The 27,873-nt window shown below is 35.4% G+C and overlaps 2 protein-coding genes across 7 annotated transcripts in view; one reads left to right on the top strand and one right to left on the bottom strand.

The window, feature by feature from the left end:
- Positions 1-6,979, top strand: part of Asah1 (N-acylsphingosine amidohydrolase 1) — a 42,015-nt gene extending 35,036 nt beyond the window's left edge. The window contains exon 14 of the mRNA XM_060381652.1: positions 5,890-6,979. Within this exon, the coding sequence (XP_060237635.1) occupies positions 5,890-5,934 (45 nt within the window). The 3' untranslated portion in view covers positions 5,935-6,979. The remainder of the gene's footprint in view (positions 1-5,889) is intronic.
- Positions 4,897-27,873, bottom strand: part of Pcm1 (pericentriolar material 1) — a 91,564-nt gene continuing 68,587 nt past the window's right edge. For all 6 annotated transcript variants that reach the window (XM_060381648.1, XM_060381647.1, XM_021653886.2 and 3 more), the window contains 14 exons: positions 27,421-27,552; positions 25,171-25,291; positions 24,203-24,361; positions 23,679-23,815; positions 21,314-21,448; positions 17,482-17,679; positions 16,057-16,119; positions 15,671-15,806; positions 15,050-15,210; positions 12,256-12,328; positions 10,917-11,173; positions 8,248-8,340; positions 8,054-8,168; positions 4,897-6,971 (listed from right to left, as the gene is read on the bottom strand). In XM_060381648.1, the coding sequence (XP_060237631.1) occupies positions 6,946-6,971; positions 8,054-8,168; positions 8,248-8,340; positions 10,917-11,173; positions 12,256-12,328; positions 15,050-15,210; positions 15,671-15,806; positions 16,057-16,119; positions 17,482-17,679; positions 21,314-21,448; positions 23,679-23,815; positions 24,203-24,361; positions 25,171-25,291; positions 27,421-27,552 (1,806 nt within the window). In that variant the 3' untranslated portion in view covers positions 4,897-6,945. The remainder of the gene's footprint in view (positions 6,972-8,053; positions 8,169-8,247; positions 8,341-10,916; positions 11,174-12,255; positions 12,329-15,049; positions 15,211-15,670; positions 15,807-16,056; positions 16,120-17,481; positions 17,680-21,313; positions 21,449-23,678; positions 23,816-24,202; positions 24,362-25,170; positions 25,292-27,420; positions 27,553-27,873) is intronic.

The following is a 27,873-nucleotide window of genomic DNA, read 5'->3' as shown; positions in this document are numbered from 1 at the left end:
CTGCCCCTGTCTCCCAGGTACTGGGATTGAACATATTTGACACCACTGCCTCAAAAGTTCAGATTTTTTAAGTCACTGAATTGCAAAGCCCAGGCATTTGTTACTATGGTAACAGAGTAGTGAGTCCTTGTTAGCTAGTGTAAATTTAATTACACTCACCATCTTAAAATTGTAGAGGGTGGATGTGGCCAGCAAATCCTCATTCTGTGCACTGGCCCAACCAGCAAGCTAGAGGTGTGGCTGGCCCTGAGCTTTCAACACAGCAACTTGTCAGCCTTTGGGGATGTCCTCCCTCTTGGATTGGGAAAGCAGGGTTTCCTAGCCAGTTGCCACAGAGCAGACTGGTTTGCTTGGGCAATTTTCCATGGCATTTCTACGTACCATGTGAAAATTTTAATCAGACTGTCAGGATTTGCTTTGAATATAAAGATACATTTTTTAATATATCTTTGAATATAAAGATTATATATTTACATTGGCCTTTACAGGACAAGTCAGACAAATGGCTAGAATAGTTCATGTATTTCTGGTAGTTTCCTAAGCTTGAGATGCCAGTTAGGATGCAAGACCATGTGGACTACAGCATCCACTTGGCCCATCCATTACCTCCTTAAGGGACTTGGGAAGCAGGGCAGGTGTAACAGATGCAGACTCACAGCTTATACTTCCTAGTATGACCAGAGGTCCTTACCAGGAGTGCCATTGACCATCAGGCTATGTGGCAGGCCAGATGGTTAGCTTGAAAGCAAGGTTAGATCTTAGACCATTCATGGTTCTTGTGACCTCATATTGCACCTGTGCTACAGATGTTCCCCGAGAGGCTGATCACTGAGCCATTTAGAGCTGCTGGACTGGAATCCTGGTATGTAAGCCCCTGGACAGCTGTCTGAGGTTTCTTCTTTTTTTTTTTTTTAATTTATTTATTATGTATACAGTGTTCTATCTGCTTGTACACCTGCACGCCAGAAGACACCAGATCTTATTATAGATGGTTGTGAGACACCATGTGGGTGCTGGGAATTGAACTCAGGACCTCTGGAAGAGCAGACAGTGCTCTTAACCTCTGAGCCATCTCTCCAGCCCCCTCCTTTAAAGGTAGGTCAAAGTCAGTGATGTATATTTCTTCACGGTCTCAGCAAACTGGGGTAAAGAGTGGCATACAGGACATGAAGCAAACTGATGTAAATCACTTGCCCTGTTAATCAAAGGGCCTGAGCCAACTAGGTTGTTTGTTTTGTTTTGTAAGATTTATTCATTTGTTTTATGTATGTGAGTATACTGTTTTCATGCACACCAGAAGAGGGCATCGGATCATATTACAGATGGTTGTTAGCCATTATATGGTTGCTGGGAATTGAACTCAGGACCTCTGGAAGAGCAGCCAGTGAGTGCTCTTAACCGCTGAGCCATGTCTCCAGCCCTGCCAACTAGGTTTTTATGTAGTGGAAATCTATATAAATGTATCTAGCTTTTAGCCATAACTCCTTTTGTTTTGTTTGTTTGTTTTTTCCTGAGGACCTCAATCTGCCTTAATGGTCCTGGTTCTTACTGGTGAAGTCACACCTGAAGCTGTTGCTTCCCTAGAAAGTTTGAGCAAGACCAAGCAGGGTTTTGAAATCTGGCTTTCTGCAAATGGCACCAATATCTAGGTGACAAGAGTCCTATGGAGCACTTAGAAGAGTTTAAGATTCCAGGTACCATCAGGCTTAGCACACAGAACTTTTGAGAAATAAATGGGTCAGAGATGTACAGGTATTAGATTCTGGTAGATTCAGTAGACCACAACTAGAACCTTTACAGCTGACATGGAGCCATCCAATCTGGTGGCCCAGACTATTCCAAAAAAGGCATAACTATGGGTAATTGACAAGAATTTAACTTAGTTTCACTTATCAATGAAAGAAAAGCCACTGGTTATCTTTTGTGTTCTTAGCTTCTGAAACATTCTTGAATGATTATAAAATATTGCCTTAAATTTATCACATAGGTTTGAGTGTAGCTCAATGGTGAGGCCTTGGGTTCAACCTCTGGCATCAAAAGATAAAGTTTTAAAATTTTATTACTACTCAACACCAAAAGATAGTTGAGTGACTAAGTACAACTGGTAGAGGAAGACAGTGACTCCCATGAAAGTGGTCATGTGATGCCAAATATTAAATACTGCCATCTGGTTATGCTTTTGAATTCAGTGCCTAAAAAAATTAGGTCAGGTTTGACAGCACGTGTCTATAATGCCAGTACTTGGGAGGATCAGGAGTTCAAGGGTATCCTCAGCTACATTGCTAGTTTGAGGCCAGCCTGAGCTACGTTGAGACTTAGTCTCAAAAACAAAAGAAACCGAAGATGTCAATAAGACTTTGTTAAGAATTGTGAGTTGCAATTTCAGGCATAAACTATGCTGACAAAATTATTGGAAAGTCTAATTTTTTTCACTATGTTCCCTCCAGTTTACCTCAGCATGTGCTATAAACACTATTACTTTACATTTATTTAATATGCATGGATTGCTATTTCATATGTGGTGGTCGGAGGACAACTTTGTGGAGCAGCCCACAAACATTTTATTTTTGTATGCATAGTATAGCATGCATACAGCCAGGGCTATACAGAGAAATACTGTCTTGAAAAACTTAAAAGAAAAAAAAATTTTTTTGAGACAGATTTTCTGTGTAGTCTTGGCTGTCCTGGACTCGCTTTGTAGACCAGGCTGGCCTTGAACTCAGACATCGCCTACTTTGCCTTCCTGAGTGCTGAGATTACAGACATGCACTACCACAACTGGCTAGGACTTCTATTCTTAAAATAATAATAAAAATTAATAATAAAGAATTGCCTTGAGGTTTTTGTCTTCTGGTCTATACATATTGAGAGTCACATCAGTGGGTTATTTAGTGTTAATCTAACGCAGATAGATGGGATAAATCCAATAAAATTCATTTTGTTAAATGAGTAAACCTGGACTATTATTTCTCTTCTACATATTGTTTCTAGGTGGCCATGATATCTGGGTATCATACTGACAGAATTGAAAAACACTCCCATTTTCGTTCAATTTTAATTATCTTTATTAATGTCTAACCCCTCCTCTTTTCCTCCTCCTCTTCCCTTCAGGCTTTTCTCTCCTTTTGCAGAGCTAGTAATGATCACAGGACTTTGTCCATGCTAGCAGCTCTACCCTTGAAATACATGCCCAACCCCTTCCATTCTCTTTAGTAGTTAAGCTTACTTGCTATCTTTTTATCTGACAGTTTAGGACATTGTTACCAGTCACTAGCACAGTGGTAAGGCCAGTGGTCAGTTCTCAACCTTTACTAGTTCATTTGATTCTTGACATGCTGTCTACCTGCTGTTTTCCCTAAGTGGCTGCTTATGAATGAAAAGTTCTGAAATTGTGAAGAGCACATCATGTGTGCAGATAAAAGTATCGGTAAAATCCATCCACTTTTTCTAGTGACTTTTTTCTGTCATTACCCTTTTGAACTTAATCTTATTCTAGATTCGAATTTTGGATGTATGTGTGTACCCGAGGTTATGTGTACCAAGTGCATCTTACTGCACACAGAGTAGAAGAGGGCATCAGATTCCTAGAGTTGGAGTTGCAGGTTGTGAGCTGTTCAATGAGTGCTAGGAGCTGAACCCTAACCCTGTTCAAGAGAGGAGGCCCTGCTAATTGCTGTTCCATTCTAGCCCTTATTCCTATTTTAAGAATAATTTCAACACGATACTTTATACAGAGAGATAGATTTTTAGATAGATAGATCTACAGAGAGATCCACTGAAAATTAGCTGAAGAGGTACTGATGGCTAATAGAATATTTATAGCATTTTAAACACACACCTTTATATATTTTGCCTAGAAACATAGACTTTAGGGGGCTTGACAAATTGTGGATGTCCTATTTAACCCTTGCTGCAAAAACATACAATGTCACTAGGAAGCTGATGCAAGATGTGTATTACATCATTATACTATTCCACCACTTAAAAACCTAGAAACTACCCATCTGGGAAATGTCTAATAAGACAGCACTAAATATATATTTCTTGTGCCACTGACATGGCTCTTGGGTAAAGGTGCTTATGGCCAAAGCTGAAGACCTGAATTCAGTCCTTGGGATCCACATGATGGAAAGAAAGAACAGACTCTGCCCTCTGACCTTCCCACATGTCAACCATAGTACACATGCATCCCTCCACATAAATAAATTTAACAATTTAATGTGTATGCTATATAAACATAAGAATTTAATGTGTACATTTTTAAAAACAGGATGATATTTTGATTTACTATTTTGGTATTACTGCAGCCTAGTTCCTGAGCCCCCATTTAATCAGTACATTTTCTGCAGTGTCCTACTCAGGAAAACAATGAGGATTAAGAGTCTACTGACCTTAAGGTCAAAGTTGTCATTAATGTCAGAGACAGGTACGTAAAAGAGAATTCCAGTTGCTTTGACAAGCTGACATAAGATTGCATTACTCTGCCTCAAGCTGAAAGTGAGTTATTAGGAATAAATGGTAGGTGAGTTTACAAAAACACCCTCTTCCAGAACAAATCTGAAAAGATATGCTTTCTCTTAAGTCCACAAAGACTTTACTGCATCATTTATATTCTCTTAGACATTTTCAAGCCATGGAAGATAAGATTCAATCTCAAAAATATCTATATTCTATATGTATCAAAGGTATTTATTTAAAAAAAATCAACGCAAGTAAGAAATAATGAAGCATGTGCCCTTTACAAGAAAAATATTCTCCAGTGAAACCTTCAATATTTAGTGAATCATTATTCACAGCCTGATTTTTTTTAACATTAAAACTGCCAAATAAGACACAATTCTGAAATAAACTAAAGTACAAGGAATATGTCAATTTAAATAAAAATGCAATTCAGAGTTATATGTAGGATATACATTTATTAGCAGTGAAAAACCATTTACCCAAAGTAAATGTTACAAAATACAGAGTACCTCCACAGTCTGAGTAGTTCATTATTGTAGCATCTCTAACTACATAGTTGTATTTTTTTCTATCACTAACCAAAGTTTTAACTTACAAATTAAGACAAACAGGAATACTTAATTTACTTTTGAGTAATACTTACTAGAAAAAAAAACCCATATTACACACATTATCTGTTCTCTAGGTATTTTAAAACTAAATTATCTACTAAAATATGAAAACAACAGACTAGATAGCACATATAAGTCAAATAAACTAGTTTGATAAAGTTCATAGGTACATGGTAATAGATAACATTACATACACTTCTTCCATTGTATGCATGCAAAGAAAGAAAGGGCAAGGGAGGGAGAATGCACTGCAATATGTAAAGCTTGGTTTGAGGATTAAAATGAAGTTTCTTGCTTTGAGTCTGGAAAGTACATTACTTGTTTGTACATATAATATAAATTATTGTTCTAATGTCCCTGAAGTCAGTCCAAGTGGGTAAGAATGCTTGATTCTGGATTGGTATTTTCCAAATAAATTTTAATGGAGTTCAAGATATATGTTCCTTATTTAAATTAAGTAACAACACAATAAAAGTCCTCAGAGGGAAATCACTTGTTATTCCATAACTGGACATTTATATTAAGATACCAAGCACGTGAGAATTTCATCTATTTATTTAGTTATTTGTTTGTTTATTTGGTTTTTCTTGAGGCAGGGTTTCTCTGTGTAGCCCTGGCTGTCCTCAAACTCACAGATCCACCTGCCTTTTCCTCCTGAGCACTGGGATTAAAGGCATGCATCACCACTGCCCGGCTGCAAGTGAGAATTTTAAAAGAATACCAAACAAGTTCTTCTAGGGTATTTTAAACAACTATTTAAAATTTTAAGTGAATACTTGGAATTTACAACTAGTCCTTCTCACTATTACTTTTTCAGGTAAACTTTTTTAAGACTGACTTATTCATGGTTATCTGGCTCTGAGATAATACCACATCAGGGAGGTGGTAAGTATAGACGGACTAAGAAGGCAAAATACTTTAAAAACTGGTTTACTTGGTAATAAAGAACTCAGAGACTTTCTTAACACTTGAACTTGGTTCGCTCACACACAACACACAAAAATCAACTGTTAGGCTTTGGTTTTAAATTATCATCTCAAAAGGCATGTTTGTCGATAGGATTGAAAATCTTAATGTTCTCTTACATAAATTTAGTTATATTTATCCTACTTGAGTTTTTTTTTAATTTATTAGAATGCTAGTTGTCTATACAGAAACACTTCCTACATTTATATAAAGCTTGTTTTTAATTTTTAGAGTGAGGCAACTCTGGAAAATATTAATCTAATAGACAATTTTGTTAGGTTCTATGTACTGAAACATCTCAACTGTACACAATCTGGGTTACTGACATGTTTGAAGACCACTGCACAGATTCTTAGTTACCTTTATAACTGACTTTGTTCTTATCCTGGACCAGGAGCTCACTACAGAGCATCAGACCCAATAGCAGCAACACCATGTTACTGGAAGGCTGGTCTAAGACAGGGCTTTAGAATAAATAATGTATTTCTCTATTCTTGACCACTGCTGTCTCTGAATAGTGTTAAGTTACATAAAACAGCAATTTGCTGCAGAGAATTCAACAAAATTTCCCAAAAGCATACTTTACAGATAAGTTCAAACTTTATTTAAAACTACATTTTAAAGTTAACATACCAAACATTACAATGAAGGGTGGGGGTCAAGACCATAAGAAAAACAATAATAAAAAGAAAAATCCCACAGTGTGTCAAAGTTTGAATCTGTCCAGGATTCAGATTCTGATGTTTTAAACTGCCATGGGCAGAAACTAGCACAACCATCAAAAATGCAGTGTCAAACTAATTTACATTTTATACAGATCAAAACAAATGTTTATTTAGTGTCTTTTTTTCCCCCTAAATATATGTACTGACTATGTAAGAGAGTTAGATGAATCGCTGAAGACATTTCATATACTCTGGGCTCCCACTGTTTCTGAAAAGAAGAATAATGGTTAGTGTTTTAATATTTGCTAAAATTTACTTTTAAAATTTTCTGCCATAAAAGTTCTTACTTTACATACAAGATCACAATTTAAAAAATGTGAGTTTAGTTCAAATTTCCTGGTAAAAAACACAGAATGAGGATTTGTTTCTCATGATGGAAGATAGAGAAAAAATTTTCTCTCTAAAAAACTCCACTAGAAGAAAAAGAAAATAACTATAAAAATGATTAAATGCAGACAAAAGAAAAGTAGCTAGGAAAAACAAACAAACAAACAAACAGAAGAGATACCAACAATTTCCTTGAATGCCCTAAATACATGAGGCTGTACAAACAGAGAGCAGCAGCTTAGCACACTAGGACTGACTGTAGCTGCTAAGGATGACATGTACTCAAATAGGCAAAACTGAGCTGAATGGTAAGGATTTGATCTAATATTCTGATCACCACTCCAGTTCCAGAAAAACAAGAAAAAAAAATTACATGATTTTTAACTACTGATAGAGAGTAACAAAAAGAAACTTTGATATTGATAGAGGAAATACTCAGAGCATATATACACACATGTATATTTGGGAAACAAGTATAAGGCCTAACTATTAGAATTATAAAAACAGTATATGTGCTTATCTGAATAAAAATTCATAATGTAAGAATAGGAGTTTTTTTTTTTTTTTTACTTTCTACAACAACAAAAAAAGTTAAAAGATATTTACAATAATAAAGGTAAAACCCCCAAAATAATGTGAACAATGACAGAAGAGGAAAATGGATCTCAATATATACATTTTACAGGGGAGGTAAAAGACATTATGTGAATTTTAAGCATTAAGAAATCATAAAACATCAGTGTTAGCATTGCATCTAGTACTTTATTAAAACTAAAGGTTTTAAAAATGGAAAACATAATCTGATACAATTTGAAAAGACTAAAACAGCTGAACTAACTGACAGACGACTCCTTTTCCAATAGTAGGCTTAGATTTTCTAGAAGTAATAGTACATTTTCAGAACCAAACTAAGCTGGTAGGATCATGATTTTTCAATTCAAAATTAAAATTAGTAACTTTTACCAGGTTCTTTCAGTATCTGAGAATTGCCAGCTAATTCTTCAGTCTGCATTTCACAAATTTCACCAGATAAATGGTTTTTCTGTTCTTCTTCTACCATTTTCTTCCTCAGCTCTGCCTTTAGAATAAAAATTAAAAATATAATTTTTCATCTCAATAAGTTATAAAGGCAAGCTTAGTTGAAGAGAGCTGGATACCTCTGAATAGACTGTCAGTTTGAGCGGCAAATCCTCAACTTTCACAAAGTCTTCTTCATCAGACTTTTGACTTATGTTACCAGATTCTGCTTCCTGTAAGATAAGTAATACTTAATGAAAAATAAAAATAAAAAAATTAAAGAGCACATCATTTACCTCTGTATCAAAATCTGAATCACTTGTTCCAAGAATTAAAGTGACTTCTTATATTCATATATATGACTAATTAAAAAATGTACAGTCCATAGAACAGGATACATAGCTATAGCTGTGAACATACTGTTTTTGTTCCCCACTGAGAAACATGTTTACAAAGGCTGAATGAATAAATGATAGTAATTACAACTGGGAGCTAAATAACTAAGCAACAATTATTTCTCCCCCCCCCTCCCGCCCCCTCTGTCTCTTGTGATACTAGGGTTGTAACCAGGGTCTTGTATATGCTTGGCAAGAGCTCTTTTACTGAGCTACCTCAATAACCCTTACTGTTTATGTTCAGAGAATATATCAGAATTGTATTCAAAATATAATCATTTCAACTTACCATGTTTGTTAAAGCTCATATAGAAATACTAGCAATAAATTTAGTAATTTACCTTTGTAACCACCTCAATTTTTTTTCTTAAACTTGAATTCTCTTCTTTCCCTAATTATCCCTTGCAATTTTAAAAATATTATGTTTCTATCAGCTACTCAAGTAGAAAGGAACCTGAGGTTGTTCTTTCTCCTTTGCACCATTATTACCATTCATACTCTTTTTCAGGTGCGTATCTCCCTTTGATAACATCTTTTTTTAATTTCTGGAAATTTTTTAAGTACATGAATGTCTGTATGAGAGTGTTGGATGTCCTGGAACTAGAGTTAAAGATAGTTGTGGGCTGCCATGTGGATGCTGAGAACTAAACCCAGATCTTTTAGAAGTACAGCCAGTGCTCTAACTACTGAGTGAGCCATCTGTCCAGGCCTCAGACATCTTGTATACAGTCATTAATCTTCAGAGATCACAGAACTGATCATTTCACTGTTTTGTGAAAAAAAAATTTCAGAATGGATCTTTACCTAAAAATCAAACTAAAAAAACCAAAAAACCCTGTAACTTAATTTTGAGGTATTATCGATAGAATATTTCCTGGTAAGGCAAGCTGGGCTACTGTAGTAGCACATGACTTTAATCCCAGCATTCAGGAGGCAAATAAAGAAACAGAGATCAGAGTTTAAGGTCATTTTTCTCTATATAGCAAGCTCCAGCTAGCAGGAATATACAGACAGACCATGTCTCTCAAAGACAAACAAGAAAGTATAAATTTGGTAGGGGCTGGCAAGATAGTTCAGCTGGTTAAGGCATCTTCTGCCAAGCCTGAGTTCAACTCCCCAGACCCACATTGTGGATGAGAGAACAATTCCTGAAGGCTGTCCTCTGACCTTTATGCATGCATGCATGCATATGCATACAACTTTCTCTCAACTAATTAATTAAATACAGTAAGATGTTGGAAAGGGGCTGAAGAATGGCTCAGGGTTTAAGGGCATGGGCTGTTCTTTTAGAGGACCCAGGTACCATTCTAAACACCAGCATGGCAGCTCCACACCCACCTGCAAGTCCAGTTCCAGAAGATCCAATGCCTTTTTTGACTTCTGTGGGCTCTTGAACACACACTGTGCATTCGCATACACATATGTGTATGTAGGAACACATACACATAATCATTACAGAAATGTTTGAATATTAAATCAAGTAATTTTTACAGCTAGAAAACAAAACAGCTTAACAGAGGTTTCTATTGATGTTTTTTTAAACATTCTAAGTTCCCTTTCTAGCCAATATGTAAGTCATAACTATGAAAACATCTTTAATAACAAAACTGATTTTAATTTTCAAAAACTGAACCAAAGGCTAGGCCTGTAATCCCAGAACTCAAGCCGAAGAGGCAGGAGGAACACCTGAAGTTCCAGGCTAGTCTGTCTACTGATCAAGTTCCAGACTGGCCCAATCAACAAGGCTCATTCAGAAAACCAAACCAAACAACAACAAAAGGGAGAGATACACTGTACCCGCTGAGGTTCAAATACTATGCTACAAATTTTTTCATTTTTACTAAGAAATTTTATATTAAAAATACACTGCTGAAACATCCTCAAACTAACCTGTTCTCTATAAAATTTAAATAACATTAAAGTTCAGGGTAAAACTAAACTCACATACTTCTTACAACTGTAATTACATACACTGTTATGCAATTTGCCATATATAATGATTCTGTCAATCAGTTTTCTGTCACACCCCGCAATTAAACTTTAGGTATATCAAAGAATTTCAAAATGCCCCAAATAGATCAGAAGTTAAAAAAAAAAGGATAGTGTAAACGATTAACTGATTTATCACGTATCATTAGTACTTCAGGTATGAACATGAACTCTCTTAAAAGTTATCACCCAAAACTAATTTTTTGGTTTCCAAAATTATAAAAACTTTCAGATTTTGAGATGATCATTCAATTTATATTCACTTTACTATGAAAAGTGTGACTAAGAAAGAATAAATGTTTTGACAGGTTCTAAACCTAAGCACAAAGTGGAATTTGATTTATATGTTTAATGTGTTACTCTTGAAAATGAAATATATACAGAAATGAAAAAGCAAAAATATGTGGAAATGTAAACATACATACATAGTCATTCACTAACACTGGAGATTCAGTATCAGGACTGCCAGCCAGAGAGCTCTCGGGAGTTTCCTGAGCAGACTTAACTTCTTTGACTCTAGGCACTAAGGTCTCATTTGCAGTCAAGGCTAATGGCAAAGGATCAGGCTCTTTAGATGAATCAGCAGTAATGAGTGAGTCCTTATGGATAGCACTATTTAAAGGTTGTTCATTTTCCAAGATATTGAGATAACAAGGTTTCACAGGAGAGCTGTCTTGATCATCTGCCATTAAAACAAAGTCTCAGCATTAGAGAAATGAAGTATCTGTACAATTTTACTCCAGAACACTAAGGACCATATATATGAATGAAGAATAATCACAACATGTAAGAACCAAAACAAAAGATCCCTATCTAGATTTTCCTTACTCATGGTTCCCAAGTTAATCAAACAGATTTAGCTAGGAACATTTTAATTTAAATTCCTGAAGGGCAGCTGATTTGAAATGAATTAGTTTTTTTAAGACTAAAGCCCTAGAATGAATAATATTTTTAAATAAACTAAAACAAAACACTCCCCTCTCATTTGTATCTTAAAACACCTCTGTGGATAAATTTTCTGTACAGGTAAGTATTTGTCAAATATATGTAACGGGAGGAGAAGTTGCTGAAGAGATGGCTTAGCAGTTAAAAACACTTGCTGCTTTTACAAAGGACTATAATTCAGTCTCAGCACCCACATTAAGGTCACAATTGCCTGTTCCAGAAGATCTAGTGCCCTCTTCTGGCCTCTGAGGGCACTACATGCGCATGGTACACATGCACATACTTAGATACATACGATTAAAAAAAAATTAAAAATGAAAATAATTGCCCTGGGCAAGGGTCCCATGCCTTTAAACCCAGAATGCAGAAAGCAGAAGCTGAAAGATTTTTAAAGTTGGAGGCCACTCTGATTTATATAAGCCAGCCACAGCTACAAGTTGAGACTCTGCCTCATAATAAATAAACAAATAAATGGAAAATACGTGCCAGTTGAAGGCACAATATGGCTGCATGCACCTGCAATTCAATGACTTGAGAGGTAGAGGCAGGAGGTTCTGAAGATCAAAGTTTCCTTCAAACTACATGAGTTCAAGGCCAGCTTGTAATACATAGGCCCTGTTTCAAAAAACCTACCAACAACAAAAATGAACCAATCATCATTCTCTTACAATTTGTTTTTTACAAAATATTCACCAGCAGAACAAAGACAGACATCAAGTCCAAAGTGCCTTTACACTTACATTAGCTAAGAATTAAAAACTACTTTTTTAGTTTTAAGTACATAAAGAATCTAAAATTTAGGGTATTTAGACTTCTTACTCTTACTAGTTGGTTCTTGGTCTGATGGTATATTTGTGCTTTCTGATGTATTTTCAAGGTCATGTTGCAGAACCTAAAAACAAACAAACAAACAAAACAGTTTTAATAGCAAAACTTTAAAAATATATGGTCCTTATAGAAAAACATAATACTGCGCAGTTTTTGTCCAACCTCAGGGCTATAAAATAGCAAATATAACAGTATCTTCTCAAAATGTTTCAAGGAGGCATTAGTTAACAATTAAAAGATGAGTAACTAAAGTAGTTTCTTTCTTAGGCAAGTGCAAAACGATTTAAATGGCTAAAATAAAACAGATCCCACAAGTTTTTACTACTTTTCTCAGGACCTTATCTCAAAATTAAAGAATATCTTTATTTGTAACAAAGTGAAGAGCTTGTTGCAGAGGGAAAAACAGAATCTGAGATTCATCCCAGGAAGGAAGCACCTAATGCTTGGGAAGACTATAATGGCAGGTTACGGGTTAATGATTACAAGGAGTGATGCTGGTGGTAGTTTTGGTCTTTTGTTTGTTTGTGTGTGTGTTTTTTTCTCTGAGACAGTGTTGCTCTGTGTAGCCTTAGCTGTCTTGGACTAGCTTTGTAAAAACCAGGCTGGCCTTGGACTCACAGAGATCCACCTGCCTCTGCCTCCCTGAGTGCTGGGATCACAGTCATGAGCCACTGCACCCAGCTTCTAGTTTTAGTCTTTTAAGAAGTGTCAACTTCTAGTTTTTACATTCAACCTCACAAAAAATGAACAATTACATTTTAGAGAACTGAATTAGCATCACAGAAAGGGTGGGAGGTAGATTACATTTTAGAAAACTGAATTAGCTTCATACAGAGGGAGGTAGAATAAAAAATGCATAAATAAGCAAATGGTAAAAAAAAAATCATACTGAAAATAAGAGTTTAGTGTAAATCTACATAATTATGGAATACTTAGCCATCCATTTAGCTAAAGAATACCAGCAACAAAACTTCTAAGAACCAGGGTGTAGAATGGAGAACCTTTTTTTAAGAAACCACTCCAAGGAAATTACCAACACAGACTGATATCTATCAGAAAGGGAGCTGTCTATAAAAATGTCTTACAAGAAATTCTAAAGAACCCAAGCCATTTTTATTTCAAAATAGTGTATGTGAGTTGTATATCTCACACATACAAAGTGTATGTACATATCACATATAGATATTATATCTAAATATACTATATATATATTATTAAAGGTTCAGCAGATAGGTATCTAAAAGCTTTCAGGAAGAGAATACATGATGCTATCAAAAAAAGTAATAATCAGAGAAAATGTTAAAGGTATTAGATACAGTAGATAGGAAAATTCAAGTAAGACAAGCATTAAGACCTGGGGTGTATTCCAGAAAGTAAAGCAAATGATAAAGTAACAGTGAGGAAAAATGAGGTGATCAACCAGGTGCTAACAGTATCTTACAATACATAATTTCCACAGGAAAAAGAGAAAATGGTAGCAAATGAAGAAAATTTAACAGATATAAGAAAAGACTATAAACAACAACAAAACTAAATAAATACTCAGCCAAACAGAAAGGTAATCAACAAAACCGGAAAATTCCAAATTTTTTTTTGGGGGGGGCATGTGGAAAGCTTTTAGTGTGGGCAACAGGACAAAGGTACACACAAAGGATTAAAATGAAGAGATCACAGGACATTTGTAAGACAGCACTGTAACCAAGACGATGAAGCAGTATGATCAATATCAAAAGAAAATATCTTCAATACTCAAGATCTTATTTCTGACATGTAATGTCTAAAAAATATTAACCTTTTATGCATTCTTTCTCAGTTAATAGAAGATATATTACCCCTGATGTGAGGCACAAACCACAAATGAAAAAAACAAAGGACTAGATTCCAAAAACAGAGGCCTGATGAAGATAATGGAAGAAAAGGCATTCTTAGGTTGGTAACTACTCCAGGTCTAAAGAATAGACAAATTTAGAATGCAGCAGAAAGGGATAACACTTAAGAAGGGGAAAAAGGAAGGAAAAAAATCATTTAGTTCATGTACGAATTTCTGTGGAGAGGCTTATGTAGATAGCTACTACAGGTAGAGAATACTAGGTTATGTACATGTTCAAAGAATATTTGAAATATATTGTGCAATTGAGTACAATTACTTATCAAGTACAAGATTTACAAGGACTACAATTAACAATATTTACTTGGTTCAGCAGCTGGAAGTATTTATATAGTTTGGCTAAGTCTAAAAATGAAGCATATTTAACCAAAACACAGGGAGCCAGGCATGTGTGTGCACACATGTCTGCATGCACACATACACACACACAGGTTCACTCACAAACCAGGAAGTAAACAGCAGAAGAAACTGTATCAGGTATAGCCTCTTGGGCTAGATCACATAAAGTCAGGGAAAAAAAAGATTTGAAAACTTTAATTAAAAATTCAGATCTTTAAAGTATCTTATAGTTTGATAACTTGTTCCAAAAAGATAAAGTGTTTTAAAGATTACTGAATAAAAAATAAAACCAGTGAACCAGTGCTTCTTTTTTTTTTTTTTTTTTTTGCTTTTGAGACAGGGTCTCCTTATATAGCTCTGCCTAGTCTTATCTAACCACTTCTGCTCCCAGAGTGCTGGGATTAAAGACATGTGCCACATGCCTGGAATGTTTCAAATCTAAATATATTTTTTAATAAATACTTTTTATTCATGAAGATAACATGAATAACAGAAGGCTCTTGTTTTCAGCAATTAAAATAGGCCTGGTGGAAGGCATACTGGTTTGTAACATAATACCTGACTGTCGTGTTCATTTTCTTCTGTAGTTTCAGTGTTAGCCTGAAGTGAAGTCTGGACATCCACAGGACTCTCTTCAAAGTCTTCCATTTCTTCATCCTCATTCTCATCTTCTCCACTTCCATAATTAGTTAAAGCCTGACTTTCAGCTTTAGATAGATCTAAGTTGATTACACACAAGTTTTAGTCAGCTCACAAATTAATCTTCAAGATAGGGTGTGTGTAGATGAGTCTCACTGTGTTGCTGGCACTAACTCCTGGTATGTGTGTGTAGATGAGTCTCACTGTGTTACTGGCACTAACTCCTGGACTTAAATTACACTACTACCTCAGTCTCCTACTGTCAAACATCACCACATCTACCCATTAATCTTAGTAATGGTTACCGTCTATTACTGAGTGGCACAGGTACTTTATAGACTGTATCTGAAGTATTCAAATCAGCACATTCTAGAAACTGGTGTGGAATGGCAAGATAATTTAGTCAGGTCACAGCGATCATTCAGTCAAATTGATACTAGGATTCAAACCCAGGGTTTTACACAATACTCTCTGCGCTCCTACAAACTCTAAATGACCTATAGAAAATGTATGTATTTGTCTCAAAGCCTTTAAACTTACTAATAGACACTGGACACCTTTCACTTTCTTCATCTTCCTCTTGATCAGAAACATCAGATCTTACATTTTTGGGAACTTTGGCATCATAGACCTCTGAAGCCTGAGTCTGCTTAACAATTTCAGTCTCATCCTTGTCCTGTAAAGCAATATAAATAATTAACTTCTCAGAGTACTTAAAAAGGTATACATGGTAAACTTTCATAGCAGTAACAGTCTCTCTGTGTAATATAATTACTTCTGACATTCTAGTTTGTCTTAAATGAAAAAACATGGTTTGTCAGAAGAACATTTAACTACATACTTTAATTGTAAAAAAACTTTACAATAAAAGCTTAAAAACTGTTTTGTTCTAAAAGCATTATTTATAGACACAAATTAGCACATACTTTATCTTCATCATCAATTTCTCCAGCAGGTGAGCCATGATCTCCTTCAAGAATCCTTTTGGCCTAATGGTAAATCAATTAAGAAGAATTCATCAAGAATACTTTTGTAATTTGTAATAGTTTTTCTAATCTCAATAAATAAACCAGTAAGTCAGATACTTGTCATTAATCACATCTAAATCACTGAAGTTACTGATTCAACTGTCAAAATAATTTTTGATGCACACCAATCTAAGACCTTGGCGTATCATTTAAAATTTATTATTTCTCAGTTTTACACATATGTAGTTTATCACATTCCCCTTATTATCCTCTTAATGTATGTCTTTCCAAAAAAGAAAAAAAAAAAAAAGGCACATGTGTACTGTGTGCACCTGTGGAGATCAGAGGAAAGCCTCACATACTAGTCCCTGTCTAACTTGCGATGATCTAACTTTTGTTGTTTGCTGCTGTAGACTTAGACAAGTTGGCTGTCAAGCCTCCAAGGATTCTCCTGTCTCTACTTCTTATCCTGCTATAGAAGCACTCATACAGATAATGATATACTGTAACATACTGGTTACAGATACACACAACTATGCCTGTGTTTTGACATGGGTTCTAGAGATTTGAACATGGGTTCTCAGGCTTAATCCAAGTCCACTGCCCACTAAGCCATCTCCCTGGCCCAACTTAACTTTTTTTCTTTCAAAGATTTTTTAAAATTTTGTATAAAGGTTTGTTTGGAATTTTTTGAGACAGGGTCTCTTGATGTAGTCATGCCCATTCTAGAACTATGTAAACCAGGCTGGCCTTGAACCTGCAGAGGTACTCCTACCTCTACTCCCCAAGTGCTGGGATTAATGGCATGCATCACTCCACCCAACTGTATGAAAGTTTTGCCTCCATTTATGTATGCATACCACATGCCTGGTGCGTGCGGAGGCCAGAAGAGGATATAAGATCCCCTAGAACTAGAGTTATAGATAGTTTTGAGCCATGTGTGTGCTGGGAACTGAACCCAGGTCGTCTGCAAGATCAGTAAGCACTCTTAACTTCTAACCCACAACTCTAGCTCCCTTATAATTTCTCATCTGGAAAATAACAGCAATCTTATAACTGGTCTTCCCAATTCTATTTCTACTCTACTATAGTCCCCACTTAATGTTATCTAGAACATTATTTTAAACTTTATATGAAATCATGTTATTCTATTTCAGACTTTTCCACAATGTTTAGAATAAAATGACCATATAAAGTTTTCTCAAACATCCCTATGACCTCACTTCCTATACTCTTTTTAACACACCACTTTCTTTGGCATTTCTTGGTTCAGGACCTACATGTATGGCAGGCAAATACCCTATTCCCAACCTGTATCACCAGCTTACATTACCACTCCACTTAGTGTACTTTTGCTATTCTTAAAAGCAAAGTAACAGTTACCTCTTTTGCATAAGACTGTATCACTCCAGCTGCTTCGATTTTCCTTTTGCATCTCTGTTTAACAGCTATACTATTATTATCCAAATCTTGCATGAGCTTAAAGAAAGCCAATTCATTAAACAGCACTTCAGATATCTCCACAAGAAGATCTTCTCCACAGTCTTTCAGTTTTCTGCCTGCAAATTTTGCTAATGAATCCTATTTAAAGGTAAAACAAGTAATTTTAGGATCATAGTAAACAACAATTCTGGATAAAACAATGTAGGTGATTTAAAGGGTTAAATTATAATACTTACCTAGGGAAAATCAGTATTCCTAATATTTTATACTAGAAATAAATCTTGGAGTTTTTAATATAATTATTTATCTTTCTTCCTTTTCCTCCCTCCAAACACTCTCATATATCCCTCCTTGCTCTCTTTCACCTTTTTTCATTAATTATTGTTACATAATGTATAGGGGAGGTGTCCACAAGCTAGAGTCATCAGAGAAGAAGGAACCCCACTTGAAGAAATGCCTCTATGAGATCCAGTATCAAGCATTTTCTCAATTAATGATCAACAATTGGGGAGGGCCCAGCCCAATGGGGGTGGTACCATCTCTGGGCTGGTGGTCCTCAGTTATGTAAGAAAACAGGCTGAGCAAGCCATGTGAAACAAGATAGTAAGCAGCACTCCTCTGCATCAGTACCTGCCTCCAAGTTCCTGCCCTGTTTGAGTTCATATCCTGACTTCCTTCAATAATGGAGAGCAATATGGAAGTGTAAGCCAAATAAGCCAAATAAACCCTTTTCTCCCCAACTTGCTTGGGTCATGGTGTTTCACTGCAGCAATAGAAATGCTAAATAAGACATATACATAAATGCATATGTAGGTACATATATACACATATGCATAAATACATGTATATATATATATATACACACACACATATATATGTATGTACATAAATGTAGAACCTGCTCAAGCTGTATAATATTACTTGTATTTATGGTCTCAGGACTATCCACTTGGTGTTAGTTCTTTGTGTATGGATGAGACCTTCTGGGGTCATTAGCATGCCATGCCTAGCACTGTTGTCCTAATATTTTTAAAGCACTAGAAAATTTTAATAGGCATGGTTATATAAAGACAGATTACTATATTCTTATTACAAAGCCGGCACGTTGCTAGCCCCACTTAGAGTACACACCTGGAGAGGAATCAAACATACAGTCATCTATAAATACAGTATGTTATTAATACAACCCTTAGGCACAAACAAGCCAAACAGACTACTAATCCCCCAAAAGTTCATATAGAGTACATTTAAGGGCAACCTATGCACTACAGTAATGTCATTAAATACTTTGTGAAGATAAATAGTCCTCCTCATCTACATGGTGCCAATTATTTTTAGTTTCTTTCTTTACATTAACCAACCAGTCATTTTCATTTAAAATTTTCTTCAGAGTAAGTTTTCAAGTAAGCATTAGTTCTATTCAAGTTGAAATTCAGCATCATCAAATGAACAAATATGCTAGTTTATATAAAGGACTTCCCTTTCTCTTTCTTGCAAAAATATGGGCTAGGTGAACTTAAAGAAAAGGTAACTATGACATTACTCACCCCTCTAAAAGAAAATGACACTGAAGCAGAAAGACACACAGGGTATATACTCACTCATAAGTGGATACTAGACATATAAGATAAAACAAAATAAAATCTGTACACCTAAGGAAGCTAATCAGGAAGGAGGACTCTGGCTAAGATGCTTAATCCCCATTCAAAAAGGCAAAAAGGATGGACATCAGAGGAGGGAGAAAACAGGGAACAGGACAGCAGCCTACCACAGAGGGCCTCTGAAAGGCTCTACCTGCAGGGTATGAAGGCAGATGTTGAGACTCAGTCAAATTTTGGGCAGAGGACAGGGAATCTTATGAAAGTGGAGATAGTAAGACCTTGAGAGAACAGGAGCTCCACAAGGGACAGCAACAGATCCTAAAATTCTGGGGACAAGGGTCTTTTCTGAAACTGATACTCCAGCTAAGGACCACTCATAGAAATGGCCTGAAACCCCTGCACAGAGGTAGCCAATGGCAGTTCAGTATCGAAGTGGGTTCCATAGTAATGGGGATAGGGACTCTCTCTGACATGAACTGACTGGCCTGCTCTTTGATCACCTCCCCCTGAGGGGGGAGCAGCCTTACCAGGCCACAGAAGAAGACAATGCAGCCACTCCTGATGAGACCTGACAGACTAGAGTCAGAGGGAAGGGGAGGAGGATCTCCCTTTTCAGTGGACTGGAAGAGAGACACAGGTAGGGAAGAGGGAGGGTGGGATTGGGAGGGGAGGAGAGAGGGTGCTACCCCTGGGATACAAAGTGAATAAACTGTAATTAATAAAAATAAAAACAATTAAATGAAAAAAAAAAGAAAGAAAATGACACAAAAACACTACCTACACAACCACAGGAGGCAAAGGCAGGTGGAGCTGAACTAGTTTCAGGACAGCAAGAGCTATACAGAGAAACCCTGTCTAGAAACAACAAAAAGAGCATGTATGCTAAAAGACTCGAAGCACAAAATTTCTGAACAGCTCTCAGAAGGAAAGATTAGAAGTAAATACTTTAAAATTAGAAGCTCACAAAATAGAGTTGGAGGGAGTGAAAAGAGAAGGGAGAAGAGAGAAAAGATTCTAGGTAATATATAATTTTTTTAGATTTTGTTCTTCAAAAATTCAACCCTGTGGAAAAAAAATCAGGAAGGAAATGAAAGTACTCAAATTTTCTTAGAAGGGTTGAACAAACATTGATTAAAAGTACGAGTTATGCTTAATTTTTCTTTTAACCATATTTAAACACAGCTATTTATTTCTCTTGGAATAAGCTAGCTAGCTAAATTATAGAAATTCATAAGTTATTTAACTTAAGTATTTTTAATACTTTAGATATTTACTAAAGATTCTTTAAAAAAAAAAAGAATTCCGTATTTATAATCTTTCTATTTTATGACAAAAGTCAGAACAATTTTGAGATTATTACTAAATTTGTGCTTTTGTCTTAAATACTAACAAAATTGAAAATTATTGTGAAGAAAATCAGCACCTAATCCAGATTTTAAATTAGCCAACAGGCACAGTGACAGTACTACATTTAAAAGTCAGTTTGAGAGGCAGCTCCACGAGACCAATAGGGTCTGACCAGCAGGAGCATGGTGCTGAAAGGGATCCAGAAGGAACTTGACTGACTTACAGAGGGATCTTTTGCTCAGTATCCTGTGGGCCCTGTGGGTGATGACTAATGACTGTCCTTAACAAGAAGTTGGTTTTTTGCCTGACCATCCACTTCCCTAAAGATTATCCTTTCAAGCCCCAAAAGGTGTAAGAACAGAGTTCTTGGATCAACATAAGATGGTACGTGAGGGACCTCATAGCAGCCTGCGCTCTTAATAGCTGAACCATCTCTTCAGCCCCTTCAAACCAATAAAATTTTACTTAAAGTAAGATAGGCCTTAGAGATGGCCATGTTAAATGAAAACACAAAAAGTCCTGTTATAATTTTATTAAGATTTTATTTATTTATTTTATGTATATTACTGCTCTATCTGTATGTGCACCTACATGCCAGAAGAGGGCAGTAGAGGGTATAGATGGTTGTGAGCCACCATGTGGTTGCTGTGAATTGAACTCAGGACCTACATCTCTCCAGCCCGTAAAGAGATATCAAAATGCCATCCAAACTTTTAGGATAGATTTTTAAATTAAGTTCTATAATATCAGAAAGTGGTAACAGAGCCCTAACCAAATGGTATATAGGTAACATACACACAAAAAAAAACACATAAACCTCTTACCTGTAATATACTTCCTAGTTGTTTATGAAAGAACTTCACAAATTCCTTGCTCTCATCATTTTGTTGGGTAAGGGTCAAAACCATACGTCTTACTGAAGTGAGAAGTTGAGAAGAACACACCTCATCCATGTGCTCCTAAGAAAAATCCTAGTAGGTTAGGATATAAACTTAGCTATTATTAAAAAAAAATTAATCTACACAATTTGAAATTAATTTTTCATTTTTCTGATAGATTTGGAAGATTCAGTCATTCATAAGAGTGGCCAATATCTATAGTATACACACTGAAAGGTTTGTGATTTTAACCCACATACCAGGAAAATGACCAATAAAATAAATTTCCTGTTTTAATAGTTTTCATCACTTCCTTTCTGCACTTAGGAGAATTATGTATGGTGACTCTTCAATTTGTTTATCTTCCTGTTTGTAGTTTAGTTAATTTCAACTACTTTAAAAATCTTACCCATTTTCTACCCAATTTCCTCTCTATCGTACCGTACCTGTAGTGGTTTGAATAGGAATGGCCCCCAGTGACTCAGTGTTGAATGTTTAGTCAGCAGGGAGTGCAACTCTTTGATAGGATTCGAAGGTTTAGGAAGCATAGCCTTGGTGGAGGAAGAGTGTTTCTGTGGATGGGGCTCTGAGTTTTTAAAAGCCCATGCCAGGCCCAATCTCTCTCTGCCTATGAATCAGGTCTCTCAACTACTCCAGCAACATGACTGCCATTTCTTCCATGCCTACCATCGTGTTCCCTGTCATAATAATGGACTATCTTTATGGAACTGTAAGCAAGCCTTCAACTAAATAAAAGTTTTTTTTCTTATGAGTTGCCATGGTATGGTGTCGTCCCAACAGCTGTTACCAGCAACACTTGCACCCAAATGAACAACTAAAAATATCTTTTAGGAAGATATTATGAAATATCTTCCTAAATTTTTTTTTTTCAAATGACACTAGGCAAGTCGCTTTTTAAGTGTACCATAAAAACAAGTGAAAACAAGTGTGGTGGCATGCCTGTGATTCTGGTACTTTGGAGGGTGAGGCAGGAGGATTGTTATAAGTTCTAGGACAACCTGGGTTATATATACCAAAACTGTCTCAAAAAACCCAAAATTATATGTGACTTATGAAATAAATGTGAGCCTGGTCAGCATCTCCAGGTCAGTTTAGAGCAGATCTTTAACAAGTTATCTCAAGGTTCTCATTTTTTTTAACTATTTAATTCAGGTTCTGTTACCCTTTCTCCAGGTAACACTAACAAAGAGGTGGCCAAACTAAATGATACCAAGAGTATGATACCAGACACTCACATTAGGGTCTGAGGGTATGGATGTGTAACACATTTGTTGCTAGTCTCTGAAGCCAGAAGACAGCATCACATCCCCTGGAATTGTACTTGTGAAACAACATATGGGTACACTTAACCACTGAGCTATCTCTCCAAACACAGGTGAACCCTACTAACAAAACACTGCTAGATGTACAGATGCAGATTAAACCCAAAACAACAGTGAGTGACATCAATATCCTACTCTTAGCAAAGACAGATCTTTACAAAAAATAGACACATCTGAGTTAAATGACATTATAAATTAAGTATGTCTAACAGACGTCTATAATGCATTTTTTTAAACCTTACTGGTATTTTGTTTATATACTCTGGTTTCTCATTTTTATGTTTTCTCTCTCACCACAACCCATCCCCCAATGTGTGTGTGTGTGTGTGTGTGTGTGTGTGTGTGTGTGTGTGTTTGTGTGTGTGTAAACCTCTTGGGATTTTTCTTTATTGCTTTTTCTGTTTGTTTTGTTCTATTCTAGTTTGTTTGTCTGTTTTCCAAAGAAAGAGAAACAAAGGCATGGAGTGGAGAGGTGTGGAGGCAGGGCGGGTCTAGGAGATGTGGGAAGAGAAACAATGATCAGAATATATTGAATTAAAAAAAAAAACTAAAAAAAAAAGTAACAGGAAAAAAGTAAAAATGAGCTTGATGGCAATACATTTTATAGTTTTTCACACCTGGCTATAATGCAAACTATGTTTTCATTTCCAATTTTTTAAAAGTCTTTCTTTAGATGAAAAGCTGAGTGCAATTTTAAAATTCTTATTTTAGATGAAAACATAGGGTGCATTTTCAGAAAGAAATTCACCTCTCCAACTGGCCTAGAACTCACTCTATACCAAGTTGGCCTCAAACTCAGAGATCTGCCTTTCTATGCCTCCTGAATACTAAAATTGACAACCACATGCAGCCATATTCTACTTACACATTTTTCCCTCTGTTCACTTTAACAGCACTATTTACAAGTAAGCCTCATATGGTCATTGTTAGTAATTATATAAGCTGCTTTACTTTATAAAATTGTTTACCTTCAAGAAAGGAATGACTTCTTTCATAATTGCTTTAATTTGGCGGTCCAGTTGCTGAGTATCAATTCTAGGACAGGGGACGGCAGAAACATCACTTACAGGTTGTGGTGAACTATGATTCTCAATCATGGGAGTTTCTATTTTTTAAGAAAAATGATATATCAACAAAAGCCAATGACATTATGCACATAGATATATACACATTTATATAACATTTTATAGAATGTTATAAAATGTTTGTTAAATAATACAACGGAAAAACTACACAGTTTTAGCAGTTCTTATAATAAAAGAAAGCATTAACAAAAGCACTAATATTAAAAAGGACTTTTTGTTTTTCTTAAATACAGGGTGGCAAGTATATAGGTCACACTAGGCCTGAATTTGCAATGTAGTGAAAACTTGGCTTAAACTCACAATCCTCCTGCTTCAGCCCCCTGAGTTCTGGGATTATAGCTATGCCCGGCTAGCTTTAGAGTTTTTATTTGCAACTCCGATTATTACTTCTGATTCTAAAACCATACCTTTGGAAGTAGTGGCTGTGGTAGCGGCAGCAACACCATCTTCATCCTCAATAACCCTGCAAGTACATCTCATATTTGAGTTACTTTCAGTCTCAGTCTTCATGCGTTCATATTCTCTCATTCTAGCTAATGCTTGATCCAAGTGAATAACAGTGTTACCTGAATTTGGAACAGAAATACTTCTTGAATATGTAAAAAGCAAATCACATACTCAAAATTATAAAAATCTGAACATAAAGAAAATTAGCTTTTTAAAAGACCTATTTATATTTATGCATATGTCTATGTATGTGACTGTGTAAGTGAATGCTTACACACGTGTGTGGGTAGCTGACTGAAGCTAGGAGAGGGTGTTGGTTCCCTTGAAGCTGGAGTTACAGGCAGTAGTAAGCCACCTGATAGATGTGTGGCACCAAACTCAGGTTCATCTGGAAAAGCAGCTATCTCTTAAGGCCAGAATTAGCTTTTAAGGAATTTCCATTTACTGTACTAATGAGGCATGTACATCATCACAATTATTTGTTTAATCCTTAAATCCTTAAATGGTATGACATAAGTAGCTTGTCTCAGACTGCAAATCACTTAAGTAAAGGCATTACTACAGAGTTTGAGTTTTTACCTCAAACTATTTTAACTTTTCATTTTAGTTGAAAGTACATCTGGATAGCTAAGAAGATAGCCTTTCTCCTTAAAAAGAAAAAAAAAAGTTCAATTAAGAAAACCTTATTATTTATATTTGAAGGTCTATGTTTTTCCCAAGAACATAGCAAATTAGATAAAATTCCTACTTTGTCGGCATTTGCATAGCTATAGAAAGTAGATGATTTGCCTCAGGTCAAAGAATCAACAAAAGAGTCATGAATTTGGAATAATAGGTGTGTATGTGTTCATCCTAGTTATTTCCCTATTCAATCAACTTGGCCAAGATATCATCTTAAAGCCTTGAGGATTAAGAGAGCTCTACTTACCTAGATCATCTGTTGCAAAAGGCTCAAAGTTGGAAGACACAGACATGACACTCACATTGTCAGCATCATTTTGTTCACTTATTTTATGTGTTTCTCTTTCAAAGTTCTTCTCAAAAGTTTCCTAAGTTAAATAAACAACCACTAAATATTCTCCTAAGAATTTCATAAATATTAAAGATCTAAGAGGGAAACTGTTATTTGTATGAAACTATGTATCTAAAAAGGACACTAAAAAAGACGCATGAGTATTCTACCCAAAGTCCACAATATAACCGAAGTTATTAAAGAGCCATACAAACATTAAAGTATTAAATAATCTTGAAAAACTTTTATGCTAAATAAAAAGAAGCCAACTTTCATTAAAAACTATATATTGATAGTTAACATTTTAAATTAACTGTACATTCGGCACTTCATCTCTAGATTCTTACTGAATGTCATATGTGAAGAAAAAACATAACATTCATAATTTTATGAAATTGTATCTTACTGGTACAATTAACACAGAATAATGTACCCATTTTAAGTGTCTCATTTGATGAGTTTGGACAAATGGATACACTTACATAATCAGCTTCTCTAAAGATAAAGGCTATAGCTGGGCCTGGTGGCACACACCTTTAATCCCAGCACTCAGAGAGGTAGAGGCAGGCCATCCCTGAGCTACCCTGGTCTACAGAGTCAAGGACAGCCAAAGCTACACAGAGAAACCCAGTCTCAAAAACAAAACACAAAACAAAACAAAGATAAAGAGCATTAGCTAGATATGGGAGCTTTAGTCTCGGGACTTAGGAGACAGACACAGACAAATCTCATTGAGTTCAAGGCCAGCTTGATCTACATAAGTTATAAAAAGCTATAAAGTGAGACCCTCTCTTCAAAAAAAAACAAAAAAATCAAATAAAAAATAAATTGTCCAATAACGTTTACTATTATCTAGTAATTCCTTCCTCTTCACCAAAAAATAAATATAGATAGTTAAGTCATTTCTCATTTCCTGCGAAAAGGAACATATCATTTTCAGTTAACTGTAACAAGTACTCACTTCGTAATTTAAATTTTACATTATAAAGATGAAAACTATGGGACTGAGTCTTTCCCAAGTTATCACAATATCCAGTAATCAGCAAGCACCATGTTTTTTTTTAATTTTTATCAGATGGTTCTTTATTTTAAATACTCTTGTTGCTTCTTAACTAGCTGGGCACTCCACCGCACCACTATTGATGTCGTCTATGATGTTATGAGGGTGGCGGCCATCCACATTGCAACCCACAGACTGAGCAAGCACCATGTTAAATGAGAGATATCTCAAAATATTATGTCATGAGCAATCAAGGAAGACACTCCACATCAACTTCTGGCCTCCATACACAGTTGCACAAACAGATATAGTACATACTACACATACACACATTCATGCACATATTATAACACACATACATGCACTATGTGTGTACAAACATAACAAAATATAAACTATGTAATTTTTAGACACAGGTTTGTTTTATAGTAGCATAAGATTTAAAGCATAGTGGAGAACAATTTTAAAAAAGGAAGGTACTCTCTTCAACATGAGTTTGAGAGTAAAATTTAAGAGAAAATCCTCAATAGTTTCTTAGCAGATTATTTTTACCTAAAACATAGACAAAATATTCATTTAGAGAAATACCATCTTCAGAAAACATTGTGTTAACATTCTACTGTTAAAATAACATTATTCCAACTCTTAATCTATAAGCAGTTACCTGCTAGCTCCTTACCCTATTCTTTCAGTTGCTTGAGTTATTTTTAACAAAGTATTTGTTATACAAGAATCATAATCAATGTCTGAACCTGTAAGAGGTCATTCTCAAATATCTAGCATATAAAAGTATCCTATCAGTTTTCCATATTCTTTATACTTTATTCAGATATTTGTTCTAAGTAGAATACATCAAATTACATTTCTCCTGGCTGATTTTCTTTTGTCCAGGTTTTTCTTTTACACAAATACTTGATTTATTTTGCACTTATATATTTATAGCTTCTCTGATTTGACTTCTATTTCATCTACTAAATGTTCTGAATAACAAAGACATATTAAATACCTATTAAAGATGTATGTAGGTATGGCAGGCTTCATAATTTATCATTTTTTAGAGCTCAATATCAACTATATTAGCTATATCCACAATCTGACAATAAGTTCAACTTTTGTTTCTTATACATTGAAAGTGTGTCCACATTTAACCTATTATATTGGCTTACATCATCCGTAGTAGCAAGGCTCTCACTTGGAGTAAGTTCTGAGTTTGATGCTACCCAAGTGCCAGAATTCACAGATTTTACATTTTCTCCATCTTTTTCATCACTTTCAGAAATATGTCTGGACACGATATCCTAAATAATGAAATAAAGTCATTTCTATACAACATATATATGCTTCATTCCAAATTTATGTTACAACTTAAAAGCAGAGGCAGATGGAAGGAAAAATACTTTTCATAGATTAAATATCAAGCAAAGAATATTAAAAAAAAAAAACACACACAAAAAATGTGTGGAAAGATAACCTAAAACATACTGAAGCTATAAAAGAAGTTTTAAATAAAATGTTGCAAAACCCAGAAAATCATAATATATATAGAGAATGGGGATGTGCTTCCCTTGAGAAAGCAAGCACATGTAAGAATGGAGTAAGCCGGCAGAAGCCTATGAGGT

The sequence above is a fragment of the Meriones unguiculatus genome, chromosome 4, assembly GCF_030254825.1.
Source record: "Meriones unguiculatus strain TT.TT164.6M chromosome 4, Bangor_MerUng_6.1, whole genome shotgun sequence".
Lineage (NCBI taxonomy): Eukaryota > Metazoa > Chordata > Mammalia > Rodentia > Muridae > Meriones > Meriones unguiculatus.
This window is presented reverse-complemented; position numbering and strand designations above follow the sequence as displayed.